General features: G+C 61.5%; 4 protein-coding genes across 7 annotated transcripts in view; 1 reads left to right on the forward strand and 3 right to left on the reverse strand.

Annotated features, from left to right (window-relative positions):
- Positions 1–763: 763 nt before the first annotated feature.
- APOA4 (apolipoprotein A4) lies at positions 764–2,144 on the reverse strand. Its single transcript, XM_041413803.1, has 3 exons — positions 2,048–2,144; positions 1,798–1,924; positions 764–1,709 (listed from the first exon to the last, which is right to left on the reverse strand). The coding sequence occupies exons 1-3, from the start codon at positions 2,094–2,096 to the stop codon at positions 782–784; spliced, it is 1,104 nt and encodes a 367-aa protein (XP_041269737.1). The 5' UTR covers positions 2,097–2,144; the 3' UTR covers positions 764–781.
- Positions 2,145–2,272: 128 nt separating this feature from the next.
- On the forward strand, positions 2,273–4,351 carry APOC3 (apolipoprotein C3). The gene is made up of 4 exons (XM_041413801.1): positions 2,273–3,360; positions 3,467–3,526; positions 3,643–3,769; positions 3,912–4,351. Exons 1-4 carry the CDS (start codon positions 2,448–2,450, stop codon positions 4,006–4,008), a joined length of 1,197 nt encoding a protein of 398 aa, XP_041269735.1. The 5' UTR covers positions 2,273–2,447; the 3' UTR covers positions 4,009–4,351.
- A 123-nt stretch (positions 4,352–4,474) lies between these two features.
- Positions 4,475–6,320, reverse strand: APOA1 (apolipoprotein A1). The gene is made up of 4 exons (XM_041413805.1): positions 5,939–6,320; positions 5,738–5,793; positions 5,394–5,547; positions 4,475–5,313 (listed from the first exon to the last, which is right to left on the reverse strand). Exons 2-4 carry the CDS (start codon positions 5,778–5,780, stop codon positions 4,716–4,718), a joined length of 795 nt encoding a protein of 264 aa, XP_041269739.1. The 5' UTR covers positions 5,781–5,793; positions 5,939–6,320; the 3' UTR covers positions 4,475–4,715.
- A 720-nt stretch (positions 6,321–7,040) lies between these two features.
- The window catches only part of SIK3 (SIK family kinase 3), a 70,695-nt gene continuing 56,087 nt past the window's right edge, over positions 7,041–21,648 (reverse strand). For 2 of the 4 annotated variants that reach the window (XM_041413797.1, XM_041413796.1), the window contains exons 15-25: positions 20,576–20,719; positions 17,783–17,933; positions 16,893–17,018; positions 16,500–16,585; positions 15,720–15,829; positions 14,750–15,110; positions 13,673–14,550; positions 10,025–10,188; positions 9,190–9,322; positions 8,938–9,105; positions 7,041–8,643 (exon numbers count right to left, since the gene is read on the reverse strand). In XM_041413797.1, coding sequence (XP_041269731.1) covers positions 8,948–9,105; positions 9,190–9,322; positions 10,025–10,188; positions 13,673–14,550; positions 14,750–15,110; positions 15,720–15,829; positions 16,500–16,585; positions 16,893–17,018; positions 17,783–17,933; positions 20,576–20,719 — 2,311 coding nt within the window. In that variant the 3' untranslated portion in view covers positions 7,041–8,643; positions 8,938–8,947. The remainder of the gene's footprint in view (positions 8,644–8,937; positions 9,106–9,189; positions 9,323–10,024; positions 10,189–13,672; positions 14,551–14,749; positions 15,111–15,719; positions 15,830–16,499; positions 16,586–16,892; positions 17,019–17,782; positions 17,934–20,575; positions 20,720–21,648) is intronic. The other 2 variants (XM_041413799.1, XM_041413798.1) reach the window with 1 other exon arrangement.

Raw genomic sequence — 21,648 nt, forward strand, 5'->3', positions numbered from 1 at the left:
GTGCGGCTCCTGCCGGGGCGCAGAGCGAGCCGGAGCCCCGCGGAGGCTGCGGGAGGCGAGCCCGGCTCCGGCCGGGCGGGGATGAGCGGCCGGGCTCGCACCTTCCCCGGCGCGGCCGCGCTCCCTCCGGCACCGCCGGCTCCTTTCCTCCGCGCCTCGGTTCCTGCCGGGAGCGAGCCCGGGCACCCGCGGCTGCGGGCGAAGTCCGGCGCTGCCGGGGTGAAACACCGAGCTGCCGAAGTCCGCGCAGCTCCCTCGCCTGCGCCGACACGTGAGGCGGCTCCGGGCAGCGCTGCCCGTGCCTCGTCCCGTGCTGTGCCAGCCCCGGCTCCTGCCAGCAGCCCCGCCGTCCCTTTTCCCTCTCGCTGGCCCGCGGGGCTCCCTCGCTGCGATGGACGAGTGTCACCCACGCGCGGGTCCCCAGCGCTCCTGGCAGCCGCGCTGGGATGTTCGGCCGCGGCTCTGTCCCTCTGCGGCCACCTGCGTGTCCCCAGCTGCGCTGAGGGCGCAGCGCGGCCCCGGCCCTGTGCTCGCCCACGGGCTCACCCGGCTGCCGCCACTGCCGCCATCCCCGGCCACCCACCGCCCCACCTGTGCTCCCTCTCCCACAGCCGGGGTGACGCTCCCCCCTCAGAGCAGCCGAGGGTGTCCCCCCCCGGCTAGGACGGACAGCGGGATGCCGTGGGAAGGAAGGACACGGAGCAGCACGTGCATCACAAGGAGATTTATTTCTACCACCGGAAGCGGCCAGGAACGCTCGGAATGTGCGTGGCCGGCCGGTTTAATTCTGCGGGGGCGCGGCGGTGCTGAGGAAAGCAGCCACCTTCTCCCGCACCTCCTTCTCCAGCAGCTCCAGGTGATCCTCCACGCCGGCCGCGCCCGAGTCCAGCTTGCCGCGCATCTCCTCCAGCCGCTGCACCAGCTGCTTGCCGAAGGTCTCTCCGAAGGGAGCCGCCTGCTGCCGGAAGGTCTCCAGCGTCTGCCCCACGCGCTGCTCCAGCTGCTGCGCCAGGGGCTGCAGGCGCTGCCGGAGGCTCTCGGCGTCGCCGCCCGCCGCCTCCCGCAGCTCCCGGGCCAGCGGGCTCAGCTGGGCGCGCAGCTCCTCGGAGCTGGCGGCCAGGCGGGAGCGCAGCTCCTCGGCCACGCGCTCCATCTGCACGCTCAGGCTGTCCAGCTGCCGGTTCAGGCCGTCCTGCACCTCCTGCGCGTAGGGGCTGAGCCCTTTCCGCAGCTCGGCCACGCTCTGCTCCACCTGCGCCTTCAGCTCGTCCGCCACGGGCGCCAGCCGCCGCTTGACGCTCTCCACGCCGCCGTCGATCTGCTGCTGCAGGCGGTCAGCGTAGGGGCTCAGCGAGGCCTGGATGCTCTCGGCGTTGTCCTGCAGCCGCTCCCGCAGCTCGGCCGCGTAGGGCTCCAGCGCCCGCTTCAGCTCGCCGGCGCTGCGGTCCACCTGCGAGCGCAGCTCCTCGGCGTACGGGCTCATCTTGGCCTGCAGCTGCCGTATGTTGGTGCCGATCTGCTGGTGCACCTCGTCGGCGTAGGGCGCCAGCTTGGCCTGCAGCTCCTGCAGCTCCCGCCGGATCTGCTCCTTCAGCCGCTGCGAGTCCTGCGCCAGCCGCGCCTGCATGTCCACGGCGAAGGGCACCAGGCGCTCCTGCAGGTCCTCGGCGTAGGCGCTGACGCTCTGCAGGTTGCTCTTCAGCAGGGTGCTGGGGAGAGGGGACAGTCAGGGCCGGCGTGCCCACCCCCCGGGCCCTGCCTGCCCCCCGAGCCCCCCGGCCCCGTGGCTGGGCTCACTTGAGCTGCTTGCTGAGCTCGGTCTGGTGCAGCTGCTCCACCGTGTCCTTGGCATTGCTGCCCAGCTCCGTGAAGTACTTCCAGATCACGCTGGCCACCTCGTCAGGGTTCACATCAGCCCGGGAGCCTGCAGGGGGTGCTGGGGTCAGCGCTCACACGGCCCCGTTCCCGCGGGGACAGCGGGGACATTGCCAGCGCCGCCCCGGGCAGCTCCACCCTGCTGGCCCCGGGGACCCTCGTGCCACCTCACCTGAGATCGCGAGGAGAACCAGGACAAGGGCGGCCGCCTTGGGCGCCATCCTGAGCGCGGGGGACTCCTGTGGGAGCAGAGAGAGGTGAAGGAAGCTCCAGGGACCAGCAGCCGCCAGCCAGAGGCCGTGGAGAGCCGGGTTACCCCCTGGCTCCCCCCCCGGCTCCCCCCCCGGCTCCCCCCTGGCTCCCCCCCGGCTCCCTGCAGCCCCTGCAGCCCTCACCTGTGCTGCCAGTGCCGCGGTAGCTGCAGAGCCGGCAGCTCCCAGCTCTATTTATGCAGCCCGAGCGCTTCCACGCAGGCTGTGACACAGCAAGGGCTTGGACTTTAGCACGGGCACAACGTGGAAGTGCCTGACGTGTGCTCGGGCCTGACATCACCCAGAGCCCTGGCATCACCCATGGCCCCGCCAGCCCCCGGGGGGGTGACAGGGACAGACGGGGTGGGGGTACACGGGACACCCCCAGCCCCTCCTGGGGACAGGGACCTGGGCTGGGGACCCCTCAGTGCTCCGTGGCTGCAGCAGTGGCTCTGGCAGGGCAGTACCTGCCGTGTGTGGTTGTGGGATGGGTGGCAGCGTGACAGGACACGGGGGCTGGGGATGCTGCAGGGACCTCCCAGCTCTGCCACCCGCTGGGCTGGGCCGGGCAGGACACGGGCTCAGGGCAGGACAGGGGCTCAGGGGGGTGCTGTGATGGAGCCGGCGGACACACGAGGCTGCACACAGGCGGGATGCCATCGTTCCTGGAAGGAGCCCTGGCACAGGAAGAGGCCGGGACACTGCAGGGCACTGCAGCCACACGGTGCCTGGGAATGCAGCTGGGCCCCGTTCGTGCCCCGGCAGTGGGCACCGGGCTCTGGGCACACACCCGGGGGCAGCCCCCGGCCCAGCCCACCCCCCCGGGGACAGCGGAGCCGCGCCGATGTGTCCCTGCGGGCAAAGGGCAGGGACCGGCCAGGCGGTGGCGGGGGCAGTGGCAAGGTCCGAAGAGCCTCGCGGTGCCCGAGGGCGTCGTGCCCGGGGACAGGGCCGCTGGATGTCACCCTTGTGCCGTGCGTGCCCAGGGCTGCCCCTCCGCGGGCACCGGGCTGGCTGCGCACACGCGTGTGCCCCCGCCGCGCTGCCCGGCTCCGGGCACACCCGCACAGACACGCGGGGCCCCAGCGGGCTCCGTCCCCGCGGGATTTCCCAACTCCTGGCTGGACGCAGCGCCCCTGCAGCCCCCCCGCGCCCTGCCCTGACCTTTGCACGAATCCCCCAGAGGCTATAAAGAGGGAGCCCGGGGCTGCCCCCGCGTCAGAGCCCGGCACAGGTGAGCGGGGACATCCCTGGCGAGGGTCGTGCTGGCAAGGGGACGGGCTCGGGACCCCCCCGTGCCCCCCTGCCGCCCCACATCGTGCGCTATGCTCTCTCCCCAGCCATGAAGGCGTCGCTGCTGTTCCTGCTGGCCTGCACGGCCGTCCTGGCGGTGGGAGCAAGTAAGGGCCGGGGGGCTGCGCAGGAGGAGGGCTGGGGGCTCAGGCGCTGGGGGCACACGCGGGGGGCGCAGCCGCGGGGCCCCGTGCCCCCCGTCCCACCAGGCTCGCTTTTGCAGGGGCCGACTCGCCCGAGGAGCCGAAGGCGCTGGTGCAGAAGGTGCAGGAGCTGGCCCAGAAAGCCACGGCCATGGCCAAGGACGCCTTCAGCAGGGTGCGGGAGTCGGAGGCGGCGCAGCAGGCCAGGTGCCCCCGAACCCCGCCAGCCCTGTCCCCGTCCCCGTCCCTGTCCCCGTCCCTATGCCCGTCCCCGGTGCCGGTGGAGCCCGGCCAGGGCCCCGCGCTGACCCCCTGCCCTCCCCTCCGCTCCGCTCCCCTCCCCGTGCAGGCAGTGGCTGTCGGACAACGCGGAGCTGGCGAAGCAGCGGCTGGTGTGGCTCAAGGAGCAGCTGGCCGAGCTCCTGAAGAAGACTCCGCCCGCGTAGCCTCGCCAGGGGCTGCCCGGGGTCTGTCGGGGACCCCCCCCCGGACCCCCACCCGCTGTCGCTGTGCTCTCAATAAAGAGGGGCTGACGCAAACGCTGTGGTGGCATCACTGGGGCTGGCAAGGAGGAGTGGGACCCGCGGGGGGAGCGGGGGCTGGGACAGACACCAGCACTGGGGTACACACGGCCGTGTCGGGGTGCCCAGGGTGGCAGGAGCCGGGTGCTGCTTCCAAAAACTCCTGCAAATTCAGTGCCACACTCCCCAGCCCCCTGTGTGGGGCTGAGCTCGGCTGCACCTCGGGCTGAGCTGGACTCAGTACTGGGTGAGTGCAGGGCACCCCTCACCAGCCCCGGGCACCCCTCACCAGCTCCCCGTCTCCCCAGTCCCTCTGGGTCCCCCAGTACCCCCAGCTCAGAGCACCCCTTTCCCCCTCCAGCATCCACTGCAAAGACTGAGCGAGCTCCAATAACTTAAGTCAAGTTTATTTCTCAAAAGGGAGGCAAAGCTGAGAGCGACGCCGGGTTGGGGAGGGAATTCTAGGGGAAGAGGGGGTCTCCGGGGAGGACACCCTAGGGCCGGGCTGGCCGGGGGCTCCTGCAGCCTGTCCCCGGAGCCCCTGAGGAGAAGTGCCCGGGGCAGGGCAGGGAGCGCCCGGGGCGGCTGCGGGGCGGGGCTGGGCTCAGTCCCTGGCCGCGCCGGCCGGCAGCTCAGGCCACGGTCTTCTGGAGCTCCTCCAGCAAGCTGAGGAAGCGGGCCTTGAGGGTCTCGGTGTAGGGGGTGAGGCGCTCCTTGAAGTCCTGCACCAGGGGCGTCATCTTCTCCCGCAGGTTGCTGAGCTGCTCCACCACCTTGGCCTGGTATTCAGCGGCCTGGGGGATGCCCTTCTCGCGGATCTCCTCCAGCTTCTGGCTCAGCTTCTGCCGCAGCTCATCGCTGAAGGGGGCCACGTTCTTGCGCAGCTCCTCGACGTGGCCGCGCAGGCGGTCCCGCGCCTCCTCGGCCACCGGGGTCAGCTTCTGCTGCAGCAGCTCCACCTTCTGCTTGCTGAGCTCCTTCAGCTCCTGGGCGAGGGGTGCCAGGCGCTGGCGGTACTGCTCCAGATCCTCCGTCCACTTGGCAGAGAACTGGTCCAGGAAGGGCTTGATCTTCTCCTTCACCTCCTCCAGGTCCTTGGTCAGCTCCTTGCGCAGGGACTCGGTGTCCTTCAGCCACATCTCCCGCACCTCTTTGTAGTAGGGGGCCACGTCCTCTCTCAGCTTGGCGGCGGCCGCGCCCAGCGTGTCGAGGTTCTCGCCCAGCCTCAGGCTGCGGGACAGGAGGGGGGGGGGGGTCACGCACGGCGCCCGGGGCCCCCCCCGGCCCCCCGCCACGCGCCCCCCACTTACTCCAGCTGTTTGCCCACGGTGGAGGCCTCGAACTGGGCAATGGCTTCCTTGCCGCTGGCCTTCACTGTCTCCAGGTAGACATCGAGCATGTCCTTGAGGCGATCCAGGGGTGCCTGGGGCTCATCGTGCTGCCAGAAGGAGCGGGCCTGGGTGCCTGCGGAGAGAGCCGGCCGTGCTCAGGACGCGCCGCCCGGGGCCGGCTCCAGCCCGGCTCGGGGGGAACCAGGGAGCCCCTCGGCTGCAGCCCGGCTCGCAAAGCGCTTCGCAAACCGGCGGCTTCCAGCAGCGCTCGCGTCCCGCCCGTGCCGCTCCATCCCGGGAACCGCAGCCCCGTCCGGACCTACCCGTCAGGCAGAGCAGGGCGAGGGTCAGCACCGCGGCTCTCATCTTCGCGCTGGACCTGCGGGCAGAGCAAGAGAGTTGGGCGCGGGGAGCCCCGGCAGAGCCAACCCGGGGGGGCTGAGCCCCCAGCCCGGCTCCGGGGGTCCCGGCCGAGGGGCACCGCTCCGTCCCTGCGGCTCCTGCGGGGCAGCCCGGGCTCTTACCAGCTCTCTCTGCCGCTGCTGCTCGTCCCGTCTGAGCGGCCGGGGCTCCGCCGCCGCTATTTATGCCGGAGGGGCAGTTCCGCGGAGATAAGCCGCGCTCCCGGCGGGCGATGTGGCGCGCAGGGTTCAAGGATCGCGCGGCATCGCCGAGGAGCGCGGGCTTGGCAGGGGCGGCGAGCAAACAGGAGCTCCCCGCGGGAGGGACGCGCCTCGCCGGCCAAGGAGCTGTTTACGCTCCCGGTGACCCAGATTCCCGCTGGCCCCGCGGCCTTGCCGGGGCCCCTCGCAGCCCCCAGGGATTGGCCGCCGGCCCGGGGACAAGGTTTATTCCCGCAGGGATTTGGCCTGCCGTACCCGGACCCCTCGCCTCGGCCGCGGGTCTGTGCCCCGTCCTTCACGGGGCCGCTCACGTCACCCCCTTTTCCCGCCGTGTCCCCAGCTCAGAGGTCCCGGGAGCGGCGCCCCTGCCCGCCCACGCCAGCCCCAGCTGGGGACCTGGGCAAGGGGACGGCTCAGAGCAGGTGCCAGCACTGGCACGGCCGCCCCAAAACCCCCTCAGCCCGAGCCAACCCCAGGAGCTTCCCTGTGCCACTGCCACCAGTGCAGGGATGCACAGGAATCAGGCTGAGCCCACCTGGCAAGGGGAGAGGGGGGACAGAGGGAGAGGAGCCATGTCCCCAGAGGGGCTGCAGGGCGTGTGCAGGGCTGGCAGTGCCAGGGGAGCTGCTGCAGAGCAATGATGCTCCCGTTTCTGGGTGGCACCGGCTCCCTGCAGCCCCAGCCCGTGCCAGCCAGCAAGGGCACGGCACGGGAACTGCCACCGCAGGTGCTGCAGGCACAGGCACAGCTCCCTGCGCCTCCCACACCCTACCCACAGCTGGAAAAGCCCCAGTGCAGCAGATGCAGCAGATGCAGGCAGGCTTCCTGTCACTGCCTTCCCCACACCCGGGCTCTGGGGCTGTGAGTGCCAGGGGCTCCGGGACACCCAGCCAGGGGGGCTGCTGGGGACCAGGGGAAGTGACAGCGCCAGGGATGGACTGGGGACAGCAGCTGCCGCCCCTTGAACTCTGGTGTTGAGCAACAAGGCAAACAGGAGCCCAGGGAAGATCATAATCATGGTTTTATTTGTTATGATCCCACTGTCCAACTAACTGACTAGTTGCAAGTGACCCACAAAAAATGGACTGAAGATTTACTGAAACTTTTTTTTTTTTTCCTGTTCGTTTTTAGTCCAACATAAATGAGGAAGAAAAAAAAAATACTTCTGACATTTCCAAAAAACAGAAATAATAGCAAAGTATATTAATATACATTCAACATATACTGCGCGTATTGATTACTACAATACAAAGCCATGATAAAAAAAGTGTGATGCTGCGGATGGCACGGTGACGGGGCAGCTGCTGCTGGGGGGGGCCCGGCGACTCTCCCAGGATACAGTGTCATGTAAACAAAAGGAAAATGAACCAAAGGGACAGAGCAAAAGGCTTTCAGCGTTTCCCACCCTTCCCGTGCCCGAGGGGCCGGGCACGGCCGGAGCTCCCCTCCTCTCCCACTGCCGGGATCGCGGAGCTGTCAGCGTCGTTCTCCCGGAGAAGGGGAGGCGGGGAAGAGGCACGGGGTAAGGACAGCAAAGTCACCTCTGCCGTGCTGGTTTCACACTTCCTTCTGTGCAAAGTCAGGAGGGCTGGGTCGATGTTTCGTTTAGTTTTAAAAAATATTCCGGAAAAAAATGTCAGTAAGAAGGGTCTGAGCCGGAGCTTGTCAAGTCCCAAAGGCAAGGGTGACACCACGTGCTCCTGAGCCCCAGGGCGGGGGGGCCTCCCGCTCTATCCACCACGGAAAGGATGGAAAAGGGACAAAGAAGAGACCTCTGCACGTCCCGACTGTATAAGGAGAATTACCACTGTCGCCACTGGCACGAGAGAAAACCAGTCACAAGTACAATGTCATTAAAAGAAATAAAATACTTTGAACAAAAGGTGCAAGTCACAATTCATATAGAACAGAATCTAGTTAAAAATTTCTCTCAAACAGAAATTCCTTTTGCCTTTTATTAATAACAATAATAATAAAACAACATTTACCAAAAAAAACAATTCCTACGTGATCAGGAGGAAAAGCGAAGGAAACAAAGAAAAATCCATCTGCCCTACATTAGCCAGGAAAAGAAAAAAACCCAAGTCGTGGCAGATTTGGAAAGAAAAGGGGAGGGAGGGCAGGGGTGATCCTGTCAGCACCCCGACACACGAGAGGGAACAGAGCAGACAGAGGTGAGACAAGAAGTGGATTGCACCGGGGTGGGGAGCCAGCGCTGCCAGGGCCAGACCCCCAGTGCAGAGGGACAGAGGAAGGAGAGCGTGGCCTCCATCCAGGAGCAGCTCCAGCCCCCTTGGACCTGCCCAGGGCAGGCTCCAGGGAGGCTCAGCCCAGCGTGGGGCCCTGGGCAGGGCCAGCCCCCAGAGCAGCCCCGGTGCCGAGGCCGATCCTCCGTGTCGGGCTCAGGGCTCTGGGTGTAGCTGGAGTTACAGGCAAGTGTGGCAGAAATTAAAGAACCCAAAGGAACGACACACTGGATGAAGTGAGGATGAGGAAAGGGGCCATGGTATTCCAGTTAGTCAGAAATACTACGGCAATTTGGCGCAATGCTGCTAGATACTGTTGGTTTAAAATGGACCTTTTCATTTCAAAGCTGTACACAAACCCTGCAAGAGAGAGAAAGAGAGGTGTTAGGGGACACCAGAACAGCACATCTCCTCCCACAGCCCTCCCAGGCCACTCGTGACCCTGCCCCAGGAGAGAGACCCTGCCATGCAGAGGGCTCTGAGTGCAGCACCAGCCTGGAAGGAGGGATGCTGTCCCTGGGCAAATGGGGGGACAGCAATCAGCTTCAGCGCAGGAGCTCCGAGCAGATGGTCCCAACCCCAGCACTGGAGCAACGAGCAGGGAAGGCGACCCCTGGGAGTGGTGTGGTGAGAGAAGGACACACGGATACTCACTCCCTCCTGGTTACACCCCTGCCTGCTCCATCCCAAAGGGCACCTCTGGGTGCTTGTAGCTCAGCAGGACGTCCGTGATACACGTCGAGGGGTAGCAGGAGGTGTTGAGGTGCTGGCTGCCGTCGCCCAGGTTCGCGTGCTCTTGACCTTCCAAACTCTCCCCGCATTCTGCAAGGGCAAAGAGGAGACTGAGCACGTGTGGCTGTGACTCAGCTCCCCGGGGAGCTGCCCACACCCCCTCCCCGTGCTCACCCTCGCCGTCCCTGTCGCGCAGCTGCTGGCTGGCCATCAGCGACGACTGGCTGAGCACGGCGTCCGACATCCGCGCAGAGCTGAGGGCTTTTCCTGCCATCAAACTCATGCCAGGCAAGTTATCCAGCTGCACCTGTGGACACGGCAGGACACACTCAGGGGGAGCTCAGGATCCGGGTGTTCCCCATCTGCCCATGGACAGGGTGCCCAGGGAGCCTCTGCAAACCTTCAGCACGGGTTTGGAAAGACAAGAAGAACTGCACCAGGCACAGCCTGGGCACAGCCTGCCCCTTCAACAGCAGGATGGACTGAATGGTCCAAATGCCCCTGAGCTAACAGAACCACAGCATAGCTGGGGCTGGAAGGGAGATCAGGAGATCATCCAGCACAAACCCCTGCCAAGGCAGGCACACCTGGAGCAGGTGACAGAGAAACATATCTGGCTGGTTTTGGGATGTCTCCAGAGAGAGAGAGACTACCCTGGGCAGCTGTTCCAGTGCTCTGCCACCCTCCATGGAAAGTTCTTGCTAATGTTGAGGTGGAACCCGTTGTGTTTTAGCCATTGCTCCTGGTCCTGCCACTGGGCACCCCTGAACCAGTGAAGCTGACATTCTCATCTACAGCAGAAGGGAGCTGCAGCAAAGCCCACACCCAGATTTGGGCAGGACACTTCCCAGCACCCCAAACCCCAGAGGGCACAGAGCACTGAGCTCTGGGCTATCATGCAGCTCGTTCACAGCAGTGCAGGACCCACAGCTGGGCTGGCTGAGCCCTGTGTGCCCACAGGCAGGCCAGGCTGTTTCAGAGGAGGGAGCTGGGAGGCGAAGGCACCTACGTAGGCATCATCACTGTTCTGGATGGTGTGATGTCTCTGCAGGCTGCGGGGCCGCGGGTGCTCGCTGGACGAGGGGCGCACGGGGTAGCCCAGGCCGTTGTGGTCAGGCACCTGCATGGCTTGGCCAGGGGAGCTCCTGTCCATGCAGTTCCCTACGATGGACTCTTGAAAAGGACACAAAAAGGACAGGTTAGTACAAGAAACCTGCAGCCAGCTGTGCCGCAGCAGAACTGAGATGTGATGCCGCGCACAAACACAAGCAGGACCCCCGGCTGCTCCAGTCAGAGTGGTGCAGCACCACTGCCCCCAGTTGCACTCACACAGGCTTCTCCCTCCAGCATCAATATCCCAAAAGATCCCAATTCTAGCTGCCTTCCATCAGGTCTACAAAAGCAGCCTAAAGCTGGAGGCACAGGGGCAGGAGCACAGGAACCAGATCCATTCCCACTTCTGCCTTCCCCTCGAGCCTGAGCTCGACCCCCACATTGTTACACAAGAGCTGGGGGAGCCTCCAACACGGGATGTTCCAGCAGGGCCCCTTGGCAATTGTAAGCAACATAATCCTGCTGAAAGAGCTGGCCAGGATCTTCACTTTTATCAGATGACTTCTCCCTGCCCTCCCACAATCTGGCTGCGGGAGCACACGAGTGCTCTGCCTGGCAAAGTCCATCTGCACCGCAAGCTCTTGTGACTGAGGGCAAAGGCCACATTCCTATCAGGCAAAGCCTCTCATCATCAAGTACACGATGTTTTGGATAAAGCCCTGAGCCATGGAGGAGCTGCCATCGGGGCTGAGCTCGCTGAGCGCGGACCCCGCCGAGCACAAACGCCCGACGCGGCTGCGAGCGCTGGGGAGCTGCCCCGAGGTGACACAGCTGCAGGTACACCCCTGACAAGGGGAGCTGCCCCGAGGTGACACAGCTGCAGGTACAGCCCTCACAAAGCCCTTTCCCAGGGCTTTGGTCAGTGGGAAGTGACGTCCTGCTGTGCTGGGACACTGCATGGCCCAACTGGCACTGCAGCTGCCACAAAACTGCTCCCCAAAGGGATCCCATAGAATCCTAGAACATCCCACGTGGACCCACAAGGATCATGCTTGCCATTGCGCAGAGCAGTCCCAAAATCCGTCTGCAAATTTAGCAGAATTGAAGTGAGACCCCATCCCATGTGGTCCCCGCTCTGCTTGCAGGAAGGTGAGCACGGACAGCACAGGCAGCACACTGCTCCCCGTGCCCTTCCTCCACCAGGAATGTGGCATTCCTGCCGGAGCCCCGTCCCAGGGCACTCAGAGATGCAGCCTCCCCCTTCCTTTGCACAACCGTGGGGTTACGTGCGGTTAACAGTCAGCTTTCCCGGAAAAGCGAGAAGGAAAACATGAGGTAACAGATGTTAGCGGATCAGTGCCACCCACACACTGCTTGGGATGCTGCTCCAACTGTGGGAACAGTGGTTGGGGCCAGCAGCCTGCTGCTCCAGCTCCACAAACAGCCCCGTGCTGCGGGTGACGAGTTCCCTCAGCCTGGAAGAGCCAGGACCCAAAAAACAGCTGCTTCCCAACGCCAGCACTTCACCTCTGGGCATGCCGCTCTGGACCAAGGGACAGACACCCCGAAGTGCCAGCCCCGCAGAGGAGAGCCTTTCATCCCCACATCCTTTGTGTCCCTGCGGCATGTGACGCTGGCACGGCGCTGCCGCCAGCTCGGCTCCCTCGCGCCCAGCCCAGGCAGGTTTCCCACGGGCAGCGCTCCCGGCCCCGGGACGGCCACGCTGCAGCAGAACTGGAGCAGGGCCGCTCACAGGCAGCTCAGTCCCATCCCAAACGGATTTGGTCGGCTCTCAAAGTCCCCTGGCAGATGCTGCACAGACATGCAGAGCTTTGTGATCAGCCCTTGGAAGCACAGACACTCCCCAGCCACAGGGAAACTACAGGGAAAACACATCTGGGGAGCTGAGGCAGGGAGGGAAGATACCCCTCCAACTGCACCCTCATTACACACTGTAGGGAAAGAGTGGGAAAAGCCAGGGATGGAGGATTTGGTGTAGGTCAATAGTGGGAAAACTGAGTGATGTAGGATTTGGTAGGTCAGAAGCAGGAAAGTCCAGGGATGCAGGATTTGCTGTAGGAAAGGGTACCTGGGAAACTCTGAGGTGACTCTGCCTGGACCCAGAGCAGCCAGGCCTGAGTCCAAGTGGGTTATGGAGGCCATAGGGAAAATGGTACAAACAGCTGCATCCCAGGACAGAGTTTACTACAAACAGCCCTCTCAGAAGGGCTGACACAAGCCTATTTGTAAACATCTATTTGCTTTTACTCATTTACAAGGCCTTGCAGTCTAAAGTCCTTCTCCTTTGTGTAACAAGTCTTGCACCAGCAGTGCGGGGGCTGAGATTTGGCTTCTGACTTCAGCAGATCTCACTGTCCATCTAACAGGCTTCTGTAACAAGATTCAGACTCAGGATTTCGTACCGAACACCCCTCCAGAGCTTCCAATCTCCACTGAGCCTGGGGCCATTCCCCCCACTCCAAGCACAGCAGGGAAGTGGAGCTCTGAGAGCAAACAGAATTCAGGATTTAGGAGGATTTCAGCACAGCCCAGCCTTGTCCCTGCCCCCCGCCCACGCTCTGGGGGGTCAGGGCTTGGCAGCCCCACTCAGCCCTCCAAGCCAGCCTATTCCAGCCCGGTACTTTCCCAACAAACCCGTGCTGTGTCCCTGAACAAAGCTGGGCCTCCTGTGCCCTGGACACAGCTCCTCCGCAATAGGGCTCTGAGTGCCAAGGGCAAGCTGGTGGCTCCAGCCCAGCACCCCGAGTCCTGCAGGGAATACTGATCTGCCCACTCAGCCTCTCCTCAAAGCCCTTTTAGCAAGGACTCAGAGGGTGTTTTTCCTGCAGAGGAGCCTGCAATTACAGCTCAGGCAGGAATTCTCTGACAGCCCAGTGCTGCCAGAGCAGCCACTGAGGAGCAAAGGTGTAGCTGCTTCCAAGGAGCAGGAAAGGTCTTCAGATCCTAATGGCAAGTTTAAACTCACTCTCTCCAGAACCTACCCATCCCAGTTCAATCAGGGATAAATCTTGCTGCTGTGGCTGCTCCTCAAAGTGCCAGAGAGACTGCAAGGCTGCTGGAGCCACAGGACACTGACCAACACTGTGACTGTGTGTGTTTGTGGGAGCTTTAGCAGTGCCTGGGCTTGAGGGTCTGTGCTTAAGAGCAGGAATAAATGGCTACACTGCCACAGCTGGGGTGTGCTGGCAGCTGAGCTGTTCCTATCCCGTGTTTACAGGGGATGGAGAACATCACCAACAAGAATAAATCTGTGGCCATCATGCAGCACCCCTGAAAAGATGGCACCAAGCTGGGCCCTGGTCTTTACCTGCCTGCAGAAGTAGGTCAAATTCCCAAGGGAAGCAGCCCATGGGGCTCCTTCCTTATTCAACCCTGTTTATTACAGAGGCTGTGCCTGCAATTTACTTCAGGCCACAAAAGCCAGAAAGAATCTCGGCAATTCTGTGCTACGCAGAGCACGTCAGGAAACCCTTGGCGCGCCGGCTGGGACGGTGTCCTGGGCAGGGAGGTGAGCGGCTGGCACAGACGGACACCTGGCTGCACTGGCACACCCGGCCTGCACGGGCAGAGCAGGGAGCCTTACCTCTGCTGGGCACCTTATTCCTGAATCCGGGCGCGGGCTGCTGCCTGTACTGGTGCGTTGCCAGCTCCTGCGCGGGGTTAGCAGTTCCTAGCAAAGATTCGGGGTCCCCGTGCCCTCCTGCGTTTACGAGCAGAGGGGTCTCGTGGCAACCTTTGGTCAATGTGTTTGAACTCTTACTGTCAGGAAAGCTGTCCCTGTTTCCCTCGCAGGCGCAGTCCTCCTCCATGCTCTCCGAGTGGAACAGGGCTGGCTGGTGTCCGTATCCCTGCGGTGGTGGCACGGAGGCAGGGACCTGCTGGATACATTCTTGCGCCCTGATTTTTAAGAGATGTTGGGGGCTGTTCTGGGGGTGGTACGTGTCAGCACTCTGATAAGGCAAAGACAACGACTGGCGCTCCGAGAGGTTCTGTCCCATGCTGGTGCCCATATTCCCAGCATCCCCTTGACTCATATGCCTGAACAACTCTTGGAATTCTTGCTGCTGCTGCTGCTGCTGCCGCCGTTTGATGAGCTGTGCAAATTCTGCCTGGGGCAGCCGCATGTCCGTGTGCCCCGTGAGCGAGTGCCGGGGGGAAAGCAGTCCCTGGAGGATGTGCGGTACCTGCTGGTGTCGGCTGTAGTCGGGAGGTGTCGGGGACAACAGTGCCTGCTGTAGTGCCGATGCCGTGTAGTGCTGCTGCTGCTGCTGATGTGCGTTCGGGGGGAAACTGGGGTACTGCTCAAGCTGTGGGACCTTCAGAGCTTGCTGGGCTGCAGGGAACCCCACCCCTCCCGGCGGGCTGTAGTTGCTGGGGGAAACGCGGGGCTGCTCCGGGAACAGGTGGGGGTGTAAGTGCACCTGGTCGTAGTTGGCGGGGGGATACCTGTTCACGTTCAAACTGCAAGCACAAGGAAAAGGACAAGTGACCTCGCTGCTCAATGAGAGCCAGAGCTGCTCCCGCAGGGAGGACAGCAGCTCAGCAACTCCCTCCCAGGGACAGCGAGGGAGCAAGCACAAGGCAGGCTGGCCAGGACACCACGTCCCAGGCTGCCGCTCCCTGCCGTCCCTGAGCCCCAGCAGGCAGGGAGGGCCCTCACCTGTGCGACTCGGCGCTGTCGGCGCTCAGCTGCTTGGACAGCTGCCGGTGGCCGTAGCTGAGGGAGGCCATCAGGTTGGCGCGGTGCTGCATCTGGATCTGGCTGGCGCTGGGGCTCAGGGACATCCCCCGCGCGTGGGACGCCAGGCCCTGCCCGCCCACGGAGGCCCCGGGCAGGAGGCTGCTGCCCACCATGTCCCCGGGCTCCTGCACTTGGATGGTGACCTGCTGGGGCTGCGACTGCTGCTGCTGCAGGGCCAGGCACGTCAGCCCCATGGCCGGGGGAGGGGAACAGTTACCCGACTGCGGGAAGATTGTGTTGTGGGAGGGCATCCCTTGGAACTGGGACTGGGAGGCAGCACCTACAAGGAACAAAGACACTCAGCACCCGTGCCAGCCCAGGGCGAGGCTTGGGAGCGAGATCTGCTCCGTTCCCCGAAGTGCTGGACAGGGTTTGGATTAACCTGGGTTAGGGAAAGGTGTCCCTGCCTGTAGCAGGGGGCTGGAGAGGGATGATCTTTAAGGCCCCTTCCAACCCAAAGCAGGCTATGATGCTGTGATTCATTCCATGACTCTGGGCCAGGCTGGGAGCCCGGTACGTGTCCGTATGGGCGCTCTGTCATGCTGTGCCAGCGTGCAAAGGTCACAGCCAGAGCCCCTTGCACCAAAACAGAAACTCTGCGGGGCTGACAGTGATTTGCATAAACCTGAGAATATCAGCCCTTCCTCCCCACCCCCGGGAGCGATAAGTAAGGATCTTGTGACAAGGAACCCGACAGCACATTCCAGCTGGCAGCTTCTCGCGAGCTCTCGGTAACACCAGCCCTTGCTGCCAGATGGAGAATCTTTTACATCATCAGCAAACTGTGCAGGGCCTGGGCTGGGGGGGAACGGAGCCCTGGCACCCCCAGGCTGCTTGTGCGGGGTTTGATGGGATCACAGGGCCCTGCCCAGCTCCCAGAACTGCTTACCATGGGGCTGGAGCACGCTGCTGCTCACGGGGGGCGGGCTGCTGTTGGGTTGCCTGAAGAGATGATTGCTGGGGTGGTTTGGGGGCGGGCTGGATGGCTGGATCCGTAACCTACGCAGGGAAACAAGCACCTTCTCACCAGGCCTGCTCCTTGTCAAGATGCCGTCTCAACTGTGAGAACTGATGCCAAACACTGCGTGTCTTGTTCAAAACAAACACCATAAAGCCCTTGCTGGGGATCCCAAGGTCTCTGCAGCTTGGCTTCTCTTCTGAGAGCCACCTCACTTGTCCAAGTCACACAGGGAGTGAGCATGACCTGTGGCTACCACAGAAACCTGGGGACAAGGACACTGCAGGCTCACCTCCTGACTCACTGCACCTGGTGAGACACCCTGCTCTCATTTCCCGTAACTCAGCCTCCCTCACCCACAAGTCAGGGTGCTGAGGGCAAGGAGGCTGAGCTCACCAAGGGCCTGGCAAGGTGTGAGACACCAAGGAAGCATGAGAGAGCCTGGCTGCTGAAGTGGCAGCTTCAAGCCACTCAAAAGGCAGCTCTGTCAATCCTCTGCTCAAAGCAGGTCTGTGCCTTTGAATCACATTTCTCTGATTCTGAAGTCCTGAGAGAATCCAGCCCGAAGGACCAGGCACATTCACCTGGGAACTGGCACTGTCATTCTGACTCCATAAACCTCCAACTCAGCCTGGCCTCTCCTGAGTGTCAGCTCATCCCTGGGCTTCAGGAGGAGTCAAACCCAGAGCTGTCCTAAAGCCATTTCTTTACCTCTGGAGCTGGTGAGTGAGCAGAGCTGGCTGGTTTTCACATGGAGCTTGCAAGGGTGGAGATGGCTGGGGAGGCCGGATACAGTCCTGAACCAGGCACCACAAGAAAACAAGAAGTGTTTGCAGTCAATGTCTCAGTCAGTAAATTTAGAAACACTGCTGGGTGAAGCAGGACATATCCAGATTCACTGAGTGTCAGTCCCTGACTGCAGCCCTGGCTGCCACAGCTACCACAGCAGCTGTGCAAACATCTCTGCTGAAATCCTTCAGCCTTCCCGCTACAGCAAGCCCAGCAAACTCCCCTCCCTCAATCCCCCCGGGACCTGCTCACGAGTTGTGTCTGCAGCAACACAGGAAAACAGAGCTAAGCCTTCAGCAGCTCTGGCTGCACTACCTGAATCTGCTGATGAAGGATCTGATGGTGCTGCTCCTGCTGGTACAACATGTGCTGCTGCTGCGTCTTCTCCAGCGTCCTCTCGTCCATGTGCCCACCGTACATCTTCTGGAGCTGCTCACACTCCTGCAAGGAATCCAGCACGCCCCATAAGTGACCTTCTGGTGCACAGCACCCTGCTGTGTGCGGAATGGCACGCTCTGCAGCCCACCCCTCTGAGAAAAGCTGGCAAAGCAAGCCTAATCCATTCCCTCTGACAGAATCAGGTGTGCAGGGACGTGGCAAACAGCCAGGAAAGCAACGGGTGCACGTGACACCGAGCTGGCACTGCTGTGTTCCCTCAATGCAGGCAGCAAGCTCTGGAAACGACACTTCAAGGTGAGGAGAGCATCTCATTTGTGCCGTGCTGCAAGGGGAAAGGCCTGTCCTGGGGCCAAATCCTGCTCCAGCCCTTGGCAAGTTGTGCCTGGCTGAGCAGGGAATATCCCACAACACACTCAGGAACTGCCCTTTCCTGGGACACCCTGGAACAGCCCCAAACTGCTGCCAGAGGAAATGTGGGAGAGCAGGAGCTGCAGTGTGACAGTGCTGGTGGGCCCTGCACGGACAGGCAGGACACCCATGGGTGGGCACAGCATGATGGTTCTCCCCAGAAAAGAGGGGGCAGGAATCCCCCCAGGTGCCCAACTGCAGGTGAACAGCTCACACATCCAGAGGACACTCAGGGTTTGCTGCAGTCACACAGGACAGGAACAAACCCTCAGCAAACTCCCCCCTGTGTCCCTCAGCCTTGCATGTAAAGACTCCTCTTTTGCTTCCTGAAGCAGCAAGACCCAGGCAGTAGGAATTCCTTGTGGAGGGTGTTTTGAGGACCCTCAGCCCCCTCTCACCTGCTGCAGCTGTTTGATGCTGCTGTTGTTGCCCATCTTCTCCAGGTGGGCTTTGAAAGCCTGGATGCTAGCAGCCCCGTCGGAGAAGCGCCGGACCGGGGAGAAGCGCTCGGTGGGGAGGTGCAGAGTGTTGGAGTCCTTGTAAATGGAACTGAACACAGGGGGAAGGGGGTTAGTGACGTGACACCAGCCAGAACACAAACTCCAGCACAGGCTTTCCATTTCCACCGGCCTCCCAGCTGCCTGGCTGCTCCACACTGGGCAATCACAAGGGGCACATATGAACCGAGCCGTGCCCAAAGCACCTCAAGCACTTCCCCTTCTCAGTGAGGTTTCTTTGCCATCAGAGGGAGCCACATTTTTTTTCAGGAGATGTTTTCTCCCAAAGCTGGGGCTCCCCATTATCACTGAGCTCCTGCCCTGCCATTAGGTGCCACCTGTGTTATCAGGAGCAGAGATAACCTGGCAGACACTCGTCACAACGTGCCTCACAACAAACAGCTGGGGCTCTCTGCCTGCCCTCATGGCTGCCGGGCAAGTGCTATCTCTGGAACCTGATTTCTGTGCAAATCATAGAAACACAGAGTGGTTTGGGCTGGGAGGGACATCTTCCACTAGCCCAGGTTGATCTGAGCCCTGTCCAACCTGGCTTGGACACCCCCAGGGATGGGGCAGCCACAGCACCTCTGGGCACCCTGTGCCAGGGCCTGCCCATCCTCACAGGGAGGATTTTCTCCCATCACTAAAGGATTCTTTTGTAAAGATTCTGCAGATGCCATCTCCAGAGCCCAGCAAGCAGCATTTAATGCACAGGCTCCAGCAGCAGCCTTTGTGTGTGAGAAGCTCATGGAGACGTGGTCTTTACAGCACCTCTGACACCAAACCCAGCAAGAGCCCGCCTGGCTGCAGCTGGAGTGGTCCTGAGCTGCAGAGGTCACTCTGAGGCTCCAGGCTCCCCTTGTCACAAGGTGACTGATGCTGCAGCACTTCCAGCAGGCTGGGCTCTGTTTTGTCCCTGTCTCTGCCTTGGGAGGACACAGTTCAGCTTCCTTCCAAGGGAAGAGCCGTGCTCCTGCCTTTTGAAGCCATCCCATCCATTATCCTGATCCATTTGATCTCCTGTTGCATTGATGGAAAGCAGAAGCTACAGATAAAATCATGCTGAGTTTTTGAAACCCATGTGGGCAAGGCAGAACAGCTGCACTTCCCTGTACAGCTGTACTTCAATTCTGCTTTCAGATATTTAATGTGACAAGTAAGAAGACACATAAGATGGCTTAAAATAGGTTAAGGGCCAAAATAAAACCCACCTGCCATTCAATAATGTGGTTTATTTACACAATGACTGCTAATTTCTGTGCCAGGTATGTAATGAACTCACTGTGGAACACTGTGTTTAGACCATGGTCAGATGAAATTTCCATGATTTCACAGGAAAAACACAGAACAGGCTCACAGCACGTTACAACACCAAGAGTGGAACAAGCAGATACCACCCTGCTCGTGATGCAACAGCTTCAGGACTCCAGAGCCAAGAGCCAGAGGTGACACCAACATTATTTACAGGGTAAGTGTGTTTAAAGTCTTGTAAAAATTCCGTTCCTGCTGTGTGTGAGGGACTTGGCTTACCTTTAGGATTTGCAGCAATCCTGAAAGCAGGACACAGCACATTCTGCTTGTTTTGCAAGCTGCACTCCTCTTCCTATCAAGCTGTGGCCCTAGAAATGTTTCCCCTCTGCTCTTCCCATCCCCCAGGCACCTCTGAGGGAGTAACTTGAGGGCAGAGAGGTGCTTATCTTGGTTTTCCAGCTCCAGCGTGGCACTAGCACTGTCTCAGCCTGCTCAGAGTTCACCTGTCCCTGCTGATTACATCAGTGCTCAGCTCAGCAGGTCTCTGGCTCCAATAAAAAGGGCTTTGTCAAGTCTGCCACTGTGAGCTGCCTGAGGGGCTGAACAGCAGCACCAGCCTGGCCTGGCAGCCACTGCTTTCCCGAGAGGCAGCAAACTCCAGCGTGCTGCTGGTTTGCTCCTAGCACTGAGGTGTCAGAGCACTTCCAAGCATTTTTTTGGAGGGTGTTTTTTTTTGTTAAGAGGAATTTAAGCTCCCTCTGTGGCATTAGCATCTCCGGTTGGCTGCTGTGACAAGGACTGTGTCACATTAACACCTCTCCATCAGGACTGTCCCTCCCCCACATCCTGAGTGTGTTTAGATCCAATCCAAAAGTTCCCTCTTTCCCAGACACTGTGATTGTTTTTTTCCTTCCCCAACCAGATTCCTTTTCTCACATCATTCCCATCAAGGGTTCAGGTGAGAAATGAAATTACTCTCGAGGAGCTTTGCACAGAGACTTTGCAGTCAGAACACACAACTCTGGTGCAGAACAGTGAGGCTTTTAAGCTCTGCTGTGGATGACTCTTGGTGCAATCTTTTGCCTGTATTTGCCTCCAAAAACGTTCTGTAGCAAATCTGCTACCTTGATGCCTACCATTACACAGGGAAAAGCTTTCCTCTATAAAAATAGCTTATTCCCAATATTTCTGTGATGGCAGCCATTCCAGCAAATCACTTCCAGCCACAAAAGCGGGACTGGAGGGAAGAGCCAGCTGATTCCTGCTGGTCCCTGCAGGCAGGGGGTCAGACACCCTGTGCTCTGTGGGTCTGCTCTTTGTCCCTGCTCCTCCTCCTCCTCCTCACCCCTCCCTGCCAGCGGGGTGTCCTCAGTGCTCCATTCCAGGGCCAGCTGGGCAGGATTCCTGGCGCAAGCTGCCCGGCCGGCCGGTGCCGTTACTCACCGGTGCTGGTCGGGTCCCAGGTGTGGAGCCCAAGCCCGGGGTCGGAAGGACTGCTGTCCTAGCTGCCTCTGCAAGTCTGGAGGGATTTCAGCTGTAGGGTTGGTCATGGCCAGAGTGTGCCTTTTTGACCTATTTGCCAAGTATCTGCAACAAGCAGGAGCACATTTTATAAGAGACTGATGGGAGTACTCCGAAAACAGGGAGTGTTAGAAAACCCAGAGAAAACGGGGAAGGAAGAAGCTTGTGCAGTGCTCAGAACACGCCATGGACACGCTGCCCATGCCTGTCACAGCACTGGCTCCCCAGTGCTCTGGGGACAAGTGTGCTATCAGCTGCTGGTGCTCCACTGCCAGCCTCGGAAGGAAAGAGGAGCCGTTTGCTCTTCCTTGAGGTTTCACCTCAAGGGGAACGCTGGTATGTCCCTTTGGGAATACCTGCCCTCAGCGGGCATCCACTGCACCACAGGTCTGCCCCTGTGTCCCAGCCCGGGGAGCCAGGGCACAGATAACCCAGCGGGAGCTGGGCACAGAGCAGAGCTGCTGCTGCCCGGGAGCCTCCGCTCCTCAGAGCGAGCCTGGCACACCCCGGCTCCGGCCACCAGCAGCGGCCACCGCGTCCCAGCAGGGGAAGGGTGCGAGGAGCATGAGGAAGGGCTGGGCTGAGGCAGGGCTGTGCCAGCCCGGTCCAAGTGCGCCATCTAGTCCCTGCTCAAAGTCGGGAATGGCCCGGGATGCGCAGGGAACGGGAACCGAGCAGCGGGAGGGTTCCTCCCTCCGGAGCCACCAGCACCAGGGCTGGGCTTGCCTCTCACACCTGAGCTGGGAGGCGACAGCTTAAACAAAAGCCCGCTCTGCGCTGGAAAAGAGCTGCAGGTCTCCTGCAAAGCCCCCAAAGACCGGGGAGGGGGAACTCGGAGCCTCTGCTCCAGCAAGGATGTGAGGAAGGACCAGGCAGTGCTGAGAGCTGCTGCCTGCCTGCTGCTCCTGGCCCAGCCGAGCCCAGGGCAGTGGGGCTGGCACAGAGGGGCTGAAGCCCCTGCCCAGGGCTGGCACTGCAGCCAGGCTGTGCCCGCT

This window comes from Onychostruthus taczanowskii, unplaced genomic scaffold, assembly GCF_017590055.1.
Source record: "Onychostruthus taczanowskii isolate IOZ18803 unplaced genomic scaffold, ASM1759005v1 scaffold43, whole genome shotgun sequence".
NCBI classification, from domain to species: Eukaryota; Metazoa; Chordata; class Aves; order Passeriformes; family Passeridae; genus Onychostruthus; species Onychostruthus taczanowskii.

Excerpts from the sequence above, each read along its gene's own strand:
- APOA1 (XM_041413805.1), bottom strand. The coding sequence starts at position 5,780 with ATGAGAGCCGCGGTGCTGACCCTCGCCCTGCTCTGCCTGACGG. Across the intron at positions 5,548-5,737 it reads CGCCCTGCTCTGCCTGACGG|GCACCCAGGCCCGCTCCTTC; the intron begins GTAGGTCCGGAC and ends CTCTCTCCGCAG. Across the intron at positions 5,314-5,393 it reads ACCGTGGGCAAACAGCTGGA|CCTGAGGCTGGGCGAGAACC; the intron begins GTAAGTGGGGGG and ends CCTGTCCCGCAG.
- APOA4 (XM_041413803.1), bottom strand. The coding sequence starts at position 2,096 with ATGGCGCCCAAGGCGGCCGCCCTTGTCCTGGTTCTCCTCGCGATCTCA. Across the intron at positions 1,925-2,047 it reads GGTTCTCCTCGCGATCTCAG|GCTCCCGGGCTGATGTGAAC; the intron begins GTGAGGTGGCAC and ends CACCCCCTGCAG. Across the intron at positions 1,710-1,797 it reads GAGCTCAGCAAGCAGCTCAA|CACCCTGCTGAAGAGCAACC; the intron begins GTGAGCCCAGCC and ends CCCTCTCCCCAG.
- APOC3 (XM_041413801.1), top strand. The coding sequence starts at position 2,448 with ATGGCCCCGCCAGCCCCCGGGGGGGTGACAGGGACAGACGGGGTGGGG. Across the intron at positions 3,361-3,466 it reads CGCGTCAGAGCCCGGCACAG|CCATGAAGGCGTCGCTGCTG; the intron begins GTGAGCGGGGAC and ends CTCTCTCCCCAG. Across the intron at positions 3,770-3,911 it reads GAGGCGGCGCAGCAGGCCAG|GCAGTGGCTGTCGGACAACG; the intron begins GTGCCCCCGAAC and ends CTCCCCGTGCAG.